Raw genomic sequence first — 15,850 nt, forward strand, 5'->3', positions numbered from 1 at the left:
AGATAATCACAAATAATACTTCTCTTATTATAAATAATGTTTAATGATTTTTTGTGATTACTAAGAATCGATTATATATAATAGCACTTATCATTATTCAACGTATCTTGCATTTTGTTATTGCGATGTGAAACAATTTTATTCAGAAATGATAGAAAACGGGTGTAAAATATAAATGATTTGTACAGGTACGAAATAAATAAGTCATTATAAAAAAAGTATAAAAAAATTATTTTTTATTAATAGAATTTATATTTTTATAAAAAACTTATATAAAACTTATTTATTTAAAATTTATACCTAATATTACTCGAGTGTGAAATGTGAAAGAATATGAGTATATAATAATGCAATACAAGTACTACTAAAACCGTTAAAATGACAAAGTACCCACAGGCACTATAAGTAGCATCGATCATCGCTATGCAAGCATGAGAACACGTACAACAAGTGCTCCACCACTGCAAAATTTATAGGTCATCTATCTGACAATACAATGAGGAAGAGCAACAATCAAAGTTAGGATTCATTTTTTATTTTTTAAGGTTTTTACTTCGTAATAATTAGAATGATACTTATATTGACATCTCCACCTTTTAATTCCATTCCTTTCGTATTTTCAAGTCGGGCCATTAATGCTAGCCGATTGCTGTGAGAAATGATGCACGATATAAAGTGAAATAAGAAATCAATCGCATCGTATAAAAATTTACGTATTTTAACAACGTATTTACGTCTACAAATGTTCAAAAGATCTTATTTTATTGAGGAATATCAAAGTATAATACGAGAATAAATCACATTGTTCCGGACAACCTTATTTTTCATGATAAACACACATACACACATATATATATATATGTATTTAGGAGTAGAAATTCTAATTTCACAATTACCACGTTATTTATTTAAGAGACATATCTAATAAATCTTATGTCTGAATTTCGTTCGAACGATACGTCGTCCAAACTTTCTATCTAATATTTTTCGAGTCACAAGTTTTTTATTGACCCAATCTTGCGCTCTATATTTTAAACCTCATTGAAAATTTACTTAAAAATTGTAATAAAACCTTATCAAATCGAATAATCAAATCACAGGGCTACAAATATAAACGAGACTCCACTTACTTAAGACCGATAAATATAAAAACTCTATCGATATGTATTAAAGGAAGATAAAAGTAAAAAAACCTAACCAAACCAACATACCGGCATTTAATCATAGCAATAAAACCCTAAAAGACGTCTTGTAAGAACAAATCGCATTGGAGTTAATCCCAGCCGTTCGTCCCAATATCCAACCGCCCAGATTCATCCACTGCTTGTGCTTATCACTCCCCTCTGCTCCACTGCACTGTCTTCCCCTCCCTTGCTCACCATTTCTCTCTCTGAAAATGGCCCAAGGCATAATCAATTATGCTCGCTTTACAGTTCGACTCTGATCTCTACCTGTTTGAGTAAACTCCAAACAAGTTTTTCAAAGTCCATACTCTTGCACACCCGAAACAGTTCTCTTGCTCTTTTTTCATTACTGCTAAAGTTTGAGCTTGGGTTTTGTGATCTTCAGCACAAAAGTAACATCCTTTCGATTTTTTCTTTTTTTTTTTGCGAGAAATCGATTTGATTCTCAGCAATATAGAACTGATTCTCAGCTCAAAGTTACAATCTTTTAGCAGTTTCGGTCTGCCTATTTCACTCATGTGATGGTCACCGATACTTATTCAAAGATGGCGCCCGATGTTTCAGTGAGATCAGTGCTCAAAAACAACGATTATGACGAGGATTTGGGGGTGTTGATGAGGGAGCAAAGACGGCAACAGGAGGAGTTCACAGACAGAGAGAAGGAACTCGGTATGTACCGAAGTGGGTCGGCCCCACCAACCGTCGAGGGCTCGCTGAGCGCAGTGGGGGGATTATTCGATGCCTCGGTGGTAGTGGGTTTCAAGAAAAACAGTGGGCAAGGGCCGGTGAGCGAGGATGAACTTCGGGCTGACCCCATGTACGTAAATTATTACCATTCGAATGTGAATCTGAACCCGCGGCTGCCGCCGCCGCTGCTGTCGAAGGAGGAGAGGCGGTTTGCACATCGGTTGAGTGACGGCGGCGCGGGCCCGGCGGTGGGAGGAATCGGTGATAGGAGGAGAGTGAGTAGAGGTAGCGAAGAGAGTAGGAACGGGGATGGGAATCGGTCGCTATTTTCGGTGCAGCCAGGGTATGGTAGAAAGGAGGAGAATGGGAAGGGTACGGCGGAGTGGGCTGGCGATGGGTTAATTGGCTTGCCTGGTTTGGGGCTAGGGAGCGGGCAGAAGAGTATTGCAGAGATCATTCAGGTGAACTTAGACGGCGATATGTAATTTGTTTGGTTCGGTTTCTTTGGTCATTAGTTTTGGATGCTTTTAAAGATTTCAAGGCGACGCTTTGTTGTCTGAAGTTCCCATCTTGGAGCTCATATTTCTTTCTCGGTCTAGCTTTGTTTTTGCGTTGTTCATCGGTAATTTGTTTGACAGTATATTCTTATAAAAAAAAAATTGTTAGGCAGTATATGCTTGGTAGAGTAAATCATTTTAATTTAAACTTCTGTGTTCTGTTGAAGATCGTTTGGTTAATATAACTTTTATCAGCTGATTCATGCTATCGTGTAATTATTGAATCGTTAAAGTTCTTGTAATCATCCATATTTGATCACCCTAAAAGAAGTTAGTTTCTCCTACTGTTGGCTTCCATATAGATATTTCAGTGGTTGCTCTATATTTCTCGTTTGTATCTGCTTCTCTTTTTTCTTCACCAACTGCGTTTTCTTTTATGATGTAGAAGGATGTGCCGTTAGTTATTCATGCTAAATTATAAACTTTAGTGCCTCTGAGCTTTGGGTAAATGTTGCTGGTATCTCAGAACCTTCAGAGAAGTAATTTGTTCATAATTTGGAGAGGCACCTAATTGAAAGAATGATATGTCCTTTGTGAGGGCTGAAATTGAAAAAAATAGTGCAAACTGGATTCAAAACTGATTTGCACAAACTTGTTTTCTTACCCATAAGAGGTACTTGGTTTACTTGATATGTACATTTATGTGTGCCCTGATTCACTTATGACATGTGCTATATCTTTGGAAAACTTCAGCTGATTTTTCCTTACTAAATGCTGCTGCCTTTATGGCTTTTGTTCTCATTGCAGGAGGATATATATACATCATCTGTCTCTAGGCACCCATCTCGCCCTGGCAGCCGAAATGCATTTGATAATGGTGTTGAGACTTCAGAATCCCATTTTGCTCATTTGCACCATGAATTGGCGTCTATGGATGCTTTGCATTCTGGTGGGCACAAGCAAGGGATTTCAGGGTCACAAAATGTTGGTGCATCAGCTTCTCATACATATGCTTCTGCCTTAGGTGCCTCCTTGTCGAGGAGCAGCACACCTGACCCTCAACTTGTGGCTAGGGCACCAAGTCCTCGCATTCCACCTGTCGGAGGAGGGAGGGCTAGCTCATTGGATAAAAGAAGTTTTAGTGGATCAGACTCATTCAATGGTGTCTCACCTGGTTTCAATGACTCTACTGATCTGGTTGCTACTTTGTCAGGAATGAACCTGTCGGCAAATGGTTTGGGAGACAATTCAAGGTCAGAACTGCAACATGAAAGTGATGCTCACCATGACCTATTCAATTTGGAGGGCGAGAAGGATCATATAAAGCAACATTCATACTTAAACAAGTCTGAATCTGCGCATTTTCATCTGGGCCCCCATTCAGCTAAAGGATCATATCCGAACATGGGTAATAGCAGTGGGGTTGGGATGGATCTGAACAATTTATTGAAGGCTGATAAGAAAATAGAACTCCATAAACATGTTGTATCATCCGCTAACTCTTACTTGAAAGGACCATCTACACCAACTTTCAATGGCCGAGGAAGCTCACCTTCTCACAATCAGAATTCGGAAAATATGAATTCCCCATTTCAAAACTATGGCTTGAGTGGGTATACCATTAATCCTTCATCACCATCGATGATGGCTAGCCAGCTTGGGATTGCTAATTTGCCACCATTATTTGAAAATGCTACTGCTGCATCTGCATTGGGCCTTAGTGGCATGGACTCTAGAGTATTCGGAGGTCTTTCTTTAGGACCAAATTTGTTGGCAGCAGCAGATTTGCAGAATATTAGCAGATTGACAAATCACACCGCTGGAAGTGCCCTTCAGGTGCCACTGATGGACCCGTTGTATCTTCAGTACTTGAGATCAAACGAGTATGCTGCTGCGCAGGTTGCTGCCCTTAATGACACAGCAATGGATAGAGAATGTATGGGTAATTCATACCTGAATATAATCGAAGCCAAGAAAGCTTATCTGGGGGCATTGCTTTCACCTCAGAAGTCACACTTAGGTGTTCCCTACCTTGGTAAATCTGCTGGCTTGAATCATGGTTATTACGGAAATCCAGCATTAGGTCTTGGGATGTCATATGCTGGAAGCCCATTGGCTGGTCCTCTTCTTCCCGGCTCCCCTATTGGATCAGGCAGTCCTGTCCGGCACAGTGAGCGAAACATGCGTTTTCCTGGCATGAGGAATTTAGCTGGGGGTGTCATGGGTGCTTGGCAGTCAGAAGTCGGCGGTGACTTGGATGAAACTCTTGCAGCCACTTTACTAGATGAGTTTAAGAGCAATAAAACTAAATCTTTTGAACTTTCAGAAATTGCAGGAAATGTTGTTGAGTTCAGGTATACACTTGTTAAAATTTGTAATCTGTAACTTATTGTAGACCTTCAAATTTCAATTTTCTCATATAATATCTTCTTGAACAGTGCCGATCAGTATGGTAGTCGATTTATTCAACAGAAACTTGAAACTGCCACTGCAGAAGAGAAAAACATGGTTTTTGATGAAATTATGCCCCAAGCACTTTCATTAATGACTGATGTCTTTGGTAATTATGTGATTCAGAAGGTAATTTTGTCTACTGATTTGCCTTGTCTCTTGTATTCTTTATTATCTAAAGTGCCAAATTATTAAGCCTCACAGTTATTATTTTGTTTCAGTTTTTTGAGCATGGGACCACGTCCCAAATAAGAGAACTGGCTGACCAGCTCAATGGTCACGTGCTGACCCTTAGCCTTCAAATGTATGGTTGCCGAGTTATCCAGAAGGTATGGTCACTCAATTGAACTGACAGAAAGTTTTCAGTACATCATTCATATTTGCTTATCTCAGTTTTCTTACTTAATCTTCACTAGTGGTATCTACTACCTTGCATCAACGTGTTGAAGAGAGTCTTAATGTTCTATTATAATATTCTTAGGTAATTTGAGAAATTGTTAAGATTCTCATCGGAGTTAATGCTGACATTCACCTGCTTAAGTAGTGGGAACCATTATAAAGCTGGCCTTTGAGAATGGTGAATAAGACATTCCTTTTTTGAAAAGTTTTAGACTGTCCAGGAATCATCTAATCCTATTAACTTTGAAGCAGCTGGAGGCACAAAAGGGATATTTAGGCTCTCATAACTGCCCTTAGGTTTGGGTGTGTTGAACTAGGCACTAGCATTCTTTGTTTTCCAAATGTTGCACGTGATAATGCATTATATCATATACCGAATCTGCATTTTTGGGCAGTCATTCTTTTCTAAGCTTGTTAGGGATATAAAAATTCAAAATGTCTATTGCCAGCATGTCTCTAATTATATCCTAATGCTGATTGCTGAGTACTGGTGCTTTTGACCTTCACTTAAAATGGTGTTTCAGGGTTTACATTCTGTTTTCTATTCTTCAGGCTATAGAAGTTGTTGATCTGGATCAGCAGACTAAAATGGTCAAGGAGCTGGATGGTCATGTTATGCGTTGTGTACGCGATCAAAATGGGAACCATGTCATCCAGAAGTGTATTGAATGCATACCTGAAGATGCCATCCAGTTTATTGTTTCAACATTTTATGATCAAGTTGTGACTCTTTCTACTCATCCATATGGCTGTCGTGTCATACAGGTAAAGGTTCTGTTTTTGTAGGTGGATACTTGTGTGTGGTGCTAAACAGGGAAGAATTCTATTGCTTAAGTGCTATAAATTTCATATGACAGAGAATCCTGGAGCATTGCGATGATGCTAAAACACAGCAAATAATGATGGATGAGGTTTTGAGGTCTGTTATCATGTTGGCTCAAGACCAATATGGGAATTACGTTGTACAGGTTTGTTGTACAACTATGAAGCTTGTTGCATGCTGTTGCAATTTGAACTAATCTGGGTTCACTTATGTTGATTATATTGATATGAATTTATTTTCCAGTCAAAATTAAATTCAACTCCTTCAATAAAAGGTGGGGATTTTAGACATTACTGAGAAAGAGAATAAAAAAAGTTTTATATGTTACCGGTCTCTAGTTTGACAGGAACTCAGTATCAAATTCTTAATTTATAGTTGCCTCAGATGACAGTCATATATTTCGCACCACTTTAACTCAGTTGTTCTATGAAGTGTTTTGACTACTGCTGCTATCTTAAAGATATTATTTGGCTTTAGTTTAACCCAGATTTAAATTTACTTATCAAAAAGTGTTTTGACTGCTTGCATCTAATTTTACAGCATGTGCTGGAGCATGGCAAGCCACATGAACGTTCGGCTATCATAAATAAATTAACTGGTCAGATTGTCCAAATGAGCCAGCAGAAATTTGCCTCCAATGTTATCGAAAAATGTTTAAGCTTTGGAACTCAAACAGAACGCCAGACGCTTGTTAATGAGATGCTTGGTTCTACTGATGAAAATGAGCCCCTCCAGGTTTGTTAATTGCTAAGTGCTTCCAATGATCAAATATGCTAAAGCCTTTTGAAGCTTTTTCCAACATATATTTTCTTTGATCTGATTAAGTCCTAAATATTTCTCTTCCTGTTCTCTTGAATAGAATAGAACAGCACCCAGTGCTGCCTGTCATCCCTCTCCTAAAATTATTCCATTGTGGATGAGATAACATAACCCTGTGCTTTTATGGATTCACTTTTTGATTTATGGGGCCAGGGCCAATTGTGCTAGTTTGAATTGTTAACCTAGATTGCTGAAGGTTTCTGTTGATAGCTAAGGGTGTTTGATGTGTCTTTTGACATCTCCAAAGCTTCATCGTGAGTGTCCTTGCAGCTATGCCCATGCTCTTCTCTCTCCCCCCCCCCCCCCCCCCCCCCCCCCCCCCCTCCCTCTTCCATCCTTGTATGGTTTTATCATTATGCAAACTATGTTCTTTTTTACTTGCTGATTTTTTTGAACTTGGTTTTTACCATATGTCAACTTTTCTAACTCTTTCCTCTTTTCTTATTTGGTTTTTGGTTTCTTCCTTGGTGGATAGGTGATGATGAAAGATCAGTTTGCAAATTATGTTGTACAGAAAGTGTTGGAAACTTGTGATGACCAGCAACTTGAACTGATACTTAACCGAATAAAGGTCCATCTGAATGCTCTTAAGAAGTATACATATGGGAAGCATATAGTTGCGCGTGTGGAGAAACTTGTTGCAGCTGGAGGTATTTTTGTTATTCTGCTATTTACTTATACACGACGAGAATAAGATAATCTGTTTGCTTTAGTTTTTCTTCACCCATTATTTTTAAAAGGTTCATTGCTTGGCAATTGATTTGAGCGTTGGTGAGCAACTGATACTTTTAGTTATATATTCAGTATTTTACTCGCCTACTCAGTTTAAAAGTTTAGATTCTTGTAAATTTAGGTGAATTAATGCTTGATTAGCATGTAAAAGCTTTCTAACTGGCTGCTTAAATCTTTTTGCAGAGAGGAGGATTAGCATTATGAATCCGCATCCTGCTCAGATGGCATAGGAAACAGAGTTCTTGTACAGCTAACTGAGGATAGTATGAGCACCCTCGCTATTTCATTTTCATCTTATATCTACTAGTGGCTCGTTCTATCTTTTCATATAGATAGGAGCCGATTGAAAATAAAAATTGGTGCTTGTACTTAAAACTGTACATTGTTAGTTTGAGGATATACCTAGAAACGGGCAAGTTGAGCGCCCCCCCCCCCCCTCCCCCCGCACGGTGGTGAACGTACCTGATGCCCGCTGCAGAGAAGATAAAAATTAGTGTACGAGTTTTTAACGTGTAAAAAGGGATGAGAGAGCGGATTTGGAGCCGCTACTGTACAAAATATTACCAGAAATTTTCTGAAGTATGGAATTTGATTCTTGTCTTTTTATTTAAAGAAACCTTTTTCCCCCACTCGTGGCTGTGGCATATGTGTTGTGCCGTTTGATATGATGCTAGTTATTTTTCGGCTAAACTTTGCTCCTATATTGTCATCAATTGGTAGGTGGTTTGGATCGAATGTGGTGAGTGATTTCTTGCCCAATTTTATTCTTTTATTCTGTAAATACTTGCGAGGCGGTACCTAAACCAGGTTATTGATCTTCTAGACTTGCCTTTAGTTTACGTTTCAATGATCTGCATAAAAAATTAGTAAAGATAGGTGTTTATGGTTACCCTAAACCAAGTAGGCTTTTAGGATGCAAAATGCGGAGGGAATTTGAAGTGGGTTGAGCTGAAGAGAGAACTTGTGTATCTGTTTTTAAGTTTAGGAACACCAACTTCCATAAATATCAAACTCTAATCCCTACGACATAGCAAAACTTGAATCATAAATTCCGTGGACCTCATTGATAACAATGCCGGTAAACATAGACTATATAGTATGAATTTACCTGCTTAAATCATCCATCAGTTAGGAGGGCAAAATGTTATAGCATACCGAGGACTCGAGGACCCTTGCATGTCTTAAGCGCCGTAGAGATATCGTATGCATAACTACAGGTATTGGGGCAAATGGCCTTGAAAATACGAGTAAACACCGTTGGCTTGCAGTTCTTTGGATTCTCGAAGTCCCCGGTACAGCAGTACCTATCTGACTTTGCGGCCAAACAAGCGCTCTTGCAGCCCACCGCCAAGGGCTATGTGCTCAGCACTATAGGATGGAAGCCACCGTCTTTGGGGGTTGCTTGGCCTGCAGTGCCAAGAACTTCAGGCCATATGCTCTACTTACAATTGTTCACTATTAGGAGTTGAACCCCCATCTGCAAACAAACATCAAACAGACGATAATGTAAGTTCTCAACTGCTATATTTTACACTAGACGAAGTACAACGAGGAAGATTTGAAACAGGAATATTGTATTAGTTTTGGTGAAAAAAATGTATTAGTTTTGGGTTCATGAGGCTTCTACAGTTTCCATATTGTGCGTGAGAGGGTGGGGATGTAGCTGCGAAGGAGAGGTAGGAGAGAGTGCAGAGGAAGAAGAGAAGTGAGGAAGTCGCCATTTTTTTTTCTTCAGAGTTCTTGGATGTGGAACTGATTGTTCATAATGGGTTCGTTAGCGACTTGCCACTTATTTGCTCTGCTCCTCGCATGACTAGAATTCACCTTTGTTAATAAGTTGGTTCCAATAACAATTTATTTGGTTGTGACATTTATCTTGAAAACTTCTCATCATTATCTTAGTTTTCATATTTGGGTTAACAAAGTTTTTCTTTTTCCAACTTCAGCTCCATTCAATTTTGAAACATTCAAAACTGTTAGAAAATAAGTCATTGTACAGTTGTACCAATATTATTGTTCCCATACCAGCCCAGTTACATATTTATTTTTCATTTTCTGGCCGAGTTGCATTTTGGGTTAAAGCGTGCGAGAAAGTTCATTCTCTCTCTCTAGCACAAAAGAGAGAGAGAGAGAGAGTTCATTGCGTTTGATATCAAATGCATCCATTTACGATGAAAATCATAACCATATCGTTACCTTCTTCCGTGGATCTACTTTTATGGAGACTAGCACATTTCCAAGACAGTTCCTACAATGCGTGCAGTTCGTTCGTCAGATTGTTATTTGGGTTAGCTCCAAAAGCATGAAACCCGTCACCACAAAGAATCAGAATTCTTTGATCTCAGTTAAAACTTAATCCGGTTCAAACATAGACGTAACTCTTATTAGCTCTAATAGTTCAATTTCATAATCAAACCCTACCCTTCTGTTTGTTCCTTGGGAAAATCTTTCCTTGTCCCCATTATTCCGAGAACCGGCCAAAAGAACCCGTACCGGCGTACTCCCCGAATAAAATCGAAGCAATTTCAATAAATAACAATAAATTGGATTTGTTACTTTTCGGGAGGGAAAAACCATACCCCAGCTGAAACGAATCTCCGGTTGGCGGCCGGTCTGGATATGATCGGCCTCGCCGGCTCTCCAGTTAGGTTAGGTAACCGGAAGTCTCGGTTTTGCCCACCTCAAGACCGGTCCATAAAGCTTTGACCCCGTTTTAACCGGTCACCCGATTAAACCGAGCAAATTAAAAAGTAAACTCAACCGGCTGACAGCTGCCCTAACCGGTTCATCCGGTTATACATTCACGGTTTATAAACCCCCGACTCTCCTAACTCGGTTCTCTCACCTGCTCTCGACGGCTTTAGAAGAACCCAAAATAGTAAGCTCTCTCGCTCTGTTCTTGTCGTTTTTGAATTGCGTGTGTTTTTTGGATTTTTAATTTAAGTCCAAAATATTATATAGCTGTTAATTTTATTTTACATTTTTGCTCGTTCGTTTGTTTGTTCTGCATGTTTTAGTTTGTTTCGTTCTCTTAGTATCAACTTCTATCTATTTCCACAGTTGTTAATAAGGTTGCTTAAATGGCTTCGAGTCTGGAACCAATGCCTATAACATCCCAAAAACACGACCCGGCATGGAAGCATTGTCAAATGTTTAAGAATGGGGAAAGGGTGCAGCTCAAATGTATATATTGTGGCAAACTGTTTAAGGGTGGCGGGATTCATAGGATCAAGGAACATCTTGCTGGTCATAAGGGTAATGCCTCTACTTGTGTAAGAGTTCCACCTGATGTTCGGGTCTTAATGCAAGAGAGTTTAGATGGGGTTGTGGTGAAGAAGAGGAGGAAGCAGAAAATTGAGGAGACCATTTTGAATGTTAATCCAGTTTCTAGTGAAATGGATGCTGTTGCTAATCACTGTGAAGAAAGTACCGGACTTCAGTTGACTGGAGTTTTGGAGACACCTGAACCGAAGTCCAGTTTGTTAGTGAATCTGGAAGGAACAAGTAATAGGAGTGGGGAGAGAAGGAAGAGGGAGAGAGGTAAGAATTCTTTGACAAATGCGGCAATTGCTGATGTTGGAGCTCTTACTGGCAGTGTTGCATTAGGTTCAAAAAGGGTGAATACTAATGTTCATCTGGCAATAGGGCGGTTTTTGTTTGATATAGGAGCACCTCTGAATGCTGTGAACTCGGTTTATTTCCAACCTATGATTGATGCAATTGCTTCGGGTGGATCTGTGGTTTTGCCACCCTCATATCATGATCTTCGGGGTTGGATTTTGAAAAATTCAGTTGAAGAAATGAAGAATGAGACTGAGAAGTACAAGGCAACATGGGCGAGGACAGGTTGTTCTGTTTTGGTCGACCATTGTTGCACGGAATCAGGTAGAAATTTGCTAAGTTTCTTTGTTTATTGTCCTGAAGGAACAGTGTTTTTGAGATCCGAGGATGTATCTGACATCTCAAAGTCATCGGATGCTTTGTATGAATTGTTTAGGCAGGTGGTGGAAGAAGTTGGAGTAAAAAATGTGCTGCAAGTTATAAATAACGGGGAAGAGCAATACACATGTGCCGGCAGGAGGCTGACTGATACTTTCCCTACTCTGTTTTGGACGCCCTGTGCAACTTGTTGCATAGATTTGATACTTGAGGATTTCAGAAATCTCGAGTGGATAAATGCGGTAATTGAACAGGCTAGATCTATTTCGAAATTTGTATACAATCATAGCTTGATTCTGAATATGGTGAGAAGGTATACTTTTGGCAACGATATCATAGAACGGGGAGTCACTCACTCTGCTACAAACTTTGCCGCATTGAAACGAATGGTTGATCTTAAACACAATCTACAGGCAATGGTAACTTCACAGGAGTGGATGGACTGCCCACATTCAAAGAAAACTGAGGGCTTAGCAATGTTAGATTTTCTAACTAGTCAGTCATTTTGGTCCTCGTGCATTCTGATAGTCCGTTTAACATATCCTCTCTTGCGACTTCTGAGAATAGTTAATAGTGAGAAGAGACCTGCCATGGGATATGTTTATGCAGGAATGTACCGTGCAAAAGAAACAATTAAGAAAGAACTTCTTAAAAGAGAGGATTATATGGTCTACTGGAATATTATAGATCACAGGTGGGAACAACATCGGCAGCTTCCTCTTCATGCTGCAGGCTTCTACCTTAACCCAGAGTTCTTTTATAGTGTTGAAGGGGACATGCACAATGAGATTCTGTCAGGGATGTTTGATTGCATAGAAAGATTGGTTCCGGATACGAAAGTTCAAGATAAAATAATCAAGGAGATAAACTCATACAAGAATGCTATTGGAGATTTTGGGAGGAAGATGGCAATTAGAGCTAGAGACTCTCTACTTCCGGGTGAGGGTCCATTCTATTAGATTGAATTTTTTGTCCCCCCATCAGATGCAATGTTATGACTTTGTCTCTGCTAATATACTTGTAATCTATAAAAATCTTAGCAGTGTAAAGAAGTTCATAATCATGCTCGGGCATGCATAGAGCAAGCCTGCTGAGTAGGAATAAAAAAGATGCTCATACATATGGCATGAATGACCGTCTAGGAGCATTTGTAGGCAAGGTCTCCTTGTATATCATGAAATCACTCCAAAGTAGGGCTGGTAATTCGTGTTACTCAGATTGTGTAAAGTCGGGTTTGAAATTCTAAGGGGAGGTTTGGATAGTGAGTTGAGATGAAATGAGATGAGATGAAAGTTGAATAAACTATTATTAGAATATTATTTTTTAATATTATTTTTATATTGGGATTTGAAAAAGTTGCATTGTTTATTATATTTTGTGTGGAAGTTTGAGAAAGTTGTAATGATTAGATGAGATGAGTTGAGAGGATCTCTCAATCCAAACAACCCCTAATTGTATATGAGTCAAAGCCCTAGACCATAATCTGCTAATTTCATGTTGGGATCATGTCGATACAGAACTTGTCAACTCTAATTGTCTCGTGTCAAGTTAGGGTCGTATGTGAGTTAACTGTAGTTGGACTCATTTGATTATATAGGTTAGACCTCCTCAAACTAGTTCGCTAATTTTGTATTAAATTTGTGGGTTGTGTCAAACTTGCAAACCACCCTAATAAGGATTGCACTATTGGCATTCATGGAGGTGGAAACTTCCATCAATCACGCATGGGTCAAATACGTCCCCTTCTCATCTTTCATGTATTTCAGAAGCAAAATTTCATTGTCATTAGTCTTCTGTTTAGATTTTTGTCTTATTGAGTTTATAACCATCTAGTCTTTTTCTCACCTATGTAATTTGATCAGCTGAGTGGTGGTCAACTTATGGAGGTGGTTGCCCGAACTTGGCGCGTCTCGCCATTCGTATTCTCAGTCAAACTTGCAGTTCAATTAGTGGTAAGCAGAATGGTATTCCTGTCGAACAAATATATGACACAAGGAACTACCTAGAGCGTCAACGCCTTAGCGACCTTGTCTTTGTTCGTCACAACTTGCGACTTGGACAAATGTGAGTCAAACCTGGCGGACCTTCTATATGTGTAAATGTTGGTGCACAATTTTTGGAAGGGTGAAGTCTTATTTTTTTGGCTTCTACTTTCTACAGGGTTGGCATGAGCAAAGAACAGGATTATATTGACCCCATATCATTCGACTGCATTGATGTTGTTGAAGACTGGACCACGGGAAAGGACATCAGTGTGGATGACTATGGGAGCATGGATTGGACGTCAGTCGATCCACCTTCCATTAGCACAACGCTTTTAGGGTCTTCAAATGATGAAGCTGAAGACTTGGGTTATGGAGGTAATTTTAGATCCTTGAGTGTGAAAACATCATCAGAGAGTTTTTAAATCGATGTGTCATGTTTTTTTTTTAATCAATTTGCAGGGTTTGATGACCATGAGATTTTTAATAGAGACAAAGAAGGCGAGGAAAATAATGATGACATTATGGTGCACCATTAGAATAGGATACAACAAACTCCATTTTTATCCAGAGAGTCCTTGTTGATAACTTGTTACCTCCTGCAGGATGATCGAGCACAGAAGATTAAGCAAGTAAATGTGCATGTTTATTATGCCTCCAAGCACAAGTAGGTAGTAATCATGTTAGAGATAGAGGAATGTTGCTGATAACTAGAAGCATGTAGTTGTATAGTTTAAGATGCTTTTGTATATCTCATCTCTTCCGGAGTTGAATTTCAAAATTGTTAAAGCTTTTTAAACACAGTGCGAAGCTGTATATGTACTGAAGATATAGATACCTTGTGAAGTAATGTGATTTTTCTTCTTTCTTTTGCGTGGAGCATTGCCGGTGATATCTGAAAAATTCATATTTTATTACTTCTATACTAACTTCATGAAGTCGGGCATGAAGCAATCTTACTGGTCATCTCTCTCTCTATCTAGGACCATAACTATGGAAGGCCATCATATTTTTCTTACAATCTTGGCCCCTGTTCTTTTCAGGTTGCCCTTTCATTGCAGTGATCACATCTCCTGGATGGCATCATCTTTATTCTCCATTATACATGAGCAAACTGTTCGTAGCTGGTTATATTGACTGTACATATAGCTTAAATTGATTTTCTGTTTTAATATTCTGCACATGGTTTTGATAAATATCCAGTGTTTGGTGCACTAAGACAAGTGCTCCACCTGTGAGCTGATTCTTGTCTTGCAAGTTGAGTGTAATATTTGTTGGGTTTTAACAACGGCTTGACGTTAAGATTTGGTTGTCATCTCCATTAGCTCAATAAAATTTCCAAGGATTTTTTTTTTCTCGAAAGGCCCTGTTGCTTTCGTTAGGTTTTGAGGTGGAAACATTAGCACAGAAAGGAAACATTATGACTTTTTTTTTTTCATTTTTCTTTTCAATATTGAATTGCTCTTAGGCTGTGAGGTTCTTTTAGATCCGTTCGAAGCTTTATCAATGCATAATTACAACAGAAAGATAGCTGAGATATAGGACAGCTGAAGCAGAGAATCGCACGTACATGGTTAACATTAAGAATCAGGGAAGATGAAGCTATGGAGATTTTAGAGCTGAGCTTTGAAGATCAAGGTAACATAGTTATACTTAAATTTTTGGCTTCTAACATGAAGGTTTTTTTTTTAGAATATAAATTGACAAATTTTAGAAAGCTGCTAATAAGATACTGCCACAAAGTTCATAGATGTGCCATTGGTATCCAATAGAGAAATCTTTGGAATTCCATCACTCATAGAAATTAGAATAGACTGAAGAAACAATGAAGTTCAAGATTCGAAAGACAGTATGGTTCTTAGTTTGGTCAGATTGTAACTCCTCTGGGACGGTGGCCTCTGGATATTTGCTTTTGCATGCTAAACTTCACGCTATGAAAACACGTAAAATTTGAAGTTCACATGTTAAAAATATCCGTACATTTTTATCGCATTTATTCTCTATGATTAAGCCAAGAATTGATTAAGACAGTGCGTATGGTATTGTCTAATCTCATATGTACGTTTGAATATGTGGAGTTGGACCATTTTTCTGTGCTTCTAGTGTTATATTTTGGAATCGACCCCCTCTGCTCCTTTTTTCTTTCCTAGTGCGCTGCTTTATTTGCGTGCATTTGGTGCGCGATTGAATAATATACTGATTGGCATTATTGGACTGTAAAGTGGAATTATTTGTGTTGTTTAGTTACGGGTTGGACTTTGCAATTTGATTATCAATTTTCGTTTGGTCGTCTTCTAAAGCGACTCGAATCATGGTTTTCTTCCGGGACTGGATTCT

The 15,850-nt window shown here is 38.8% G+C and overlaps 2 protein-coding genes across 2 annotated transcripts; both read left to right on the forward strand.

Moving 5' to 3' along the window:
- Positions 1-1,293: 1,293 nt before the first annotated feature.
- Positions 1,294-8,195, forward strand: LOC121246370 (pumilio homolog 1-like). Its single transcript, XM_041144502.1, has 9 exons — positions 1,294-2,332; positions 3,176-4,722; positions 4,807-4,948; positions 5,041-5,148; positions 5,771-5,983; positions 6,076-6,186; positions 6,582-6,776; positions 7,336-7,510; positions 7,776-8,195. Exons 1-9 carry the CDS (start codon positions 1,706-1,708, stop codon positions 7,820-7,822), a joined length of 3,165 nt encoding a protein of 1,054 aa, XP_041000436.1. The 5' UTR covers positions 1,294-1,705; the 3' UTR covers positions 7,823-8,195.
- Positions 8,196-9,848: 1,653 nt separating this feature from the next.
- LOC121246372 lies at positions 9,849-14,382 on the forward strand. Its single transcript, XM_041144504.1, has 5 exons — positions 9,849-10,470; positions 10,653-12,470; positions 13,394-13,595; positions 13,692-13,883; positions 13,971-14,382. Exons 2-5 carry the CDS (start codon positions 10,673-10,675, stop codon positions 14,050-14,052), a joined length of 2,274 nt encoding a protein of 757 aa, XP_041000438.1. The 5' UTR covers positions 9,849-10,470; positions 10,653-10,672; the 3' UTR covers positions 14,053-14,382.
- Positions 14,383-15,850: the final 1,468 nt, after the last annotated feature.

The sequence above is a fragment of the Juglans microcarpa x Juglans regia genome, chromosome 1S (genome assembly GCF_004785595.1).
Source record: "Juglans microcarpa x Juglans regia isolate MS1-56 chromosome 1S, Jm3101_v1.0, whole genome shotgun sequence".
Lineage (NCBI taxonomy): Eukaryota > Viridiplantae > Streptophyta > Magnoliopsida > Fagales > Juglandaceae > Juglans > Juglans microcarpa x Juglans regia.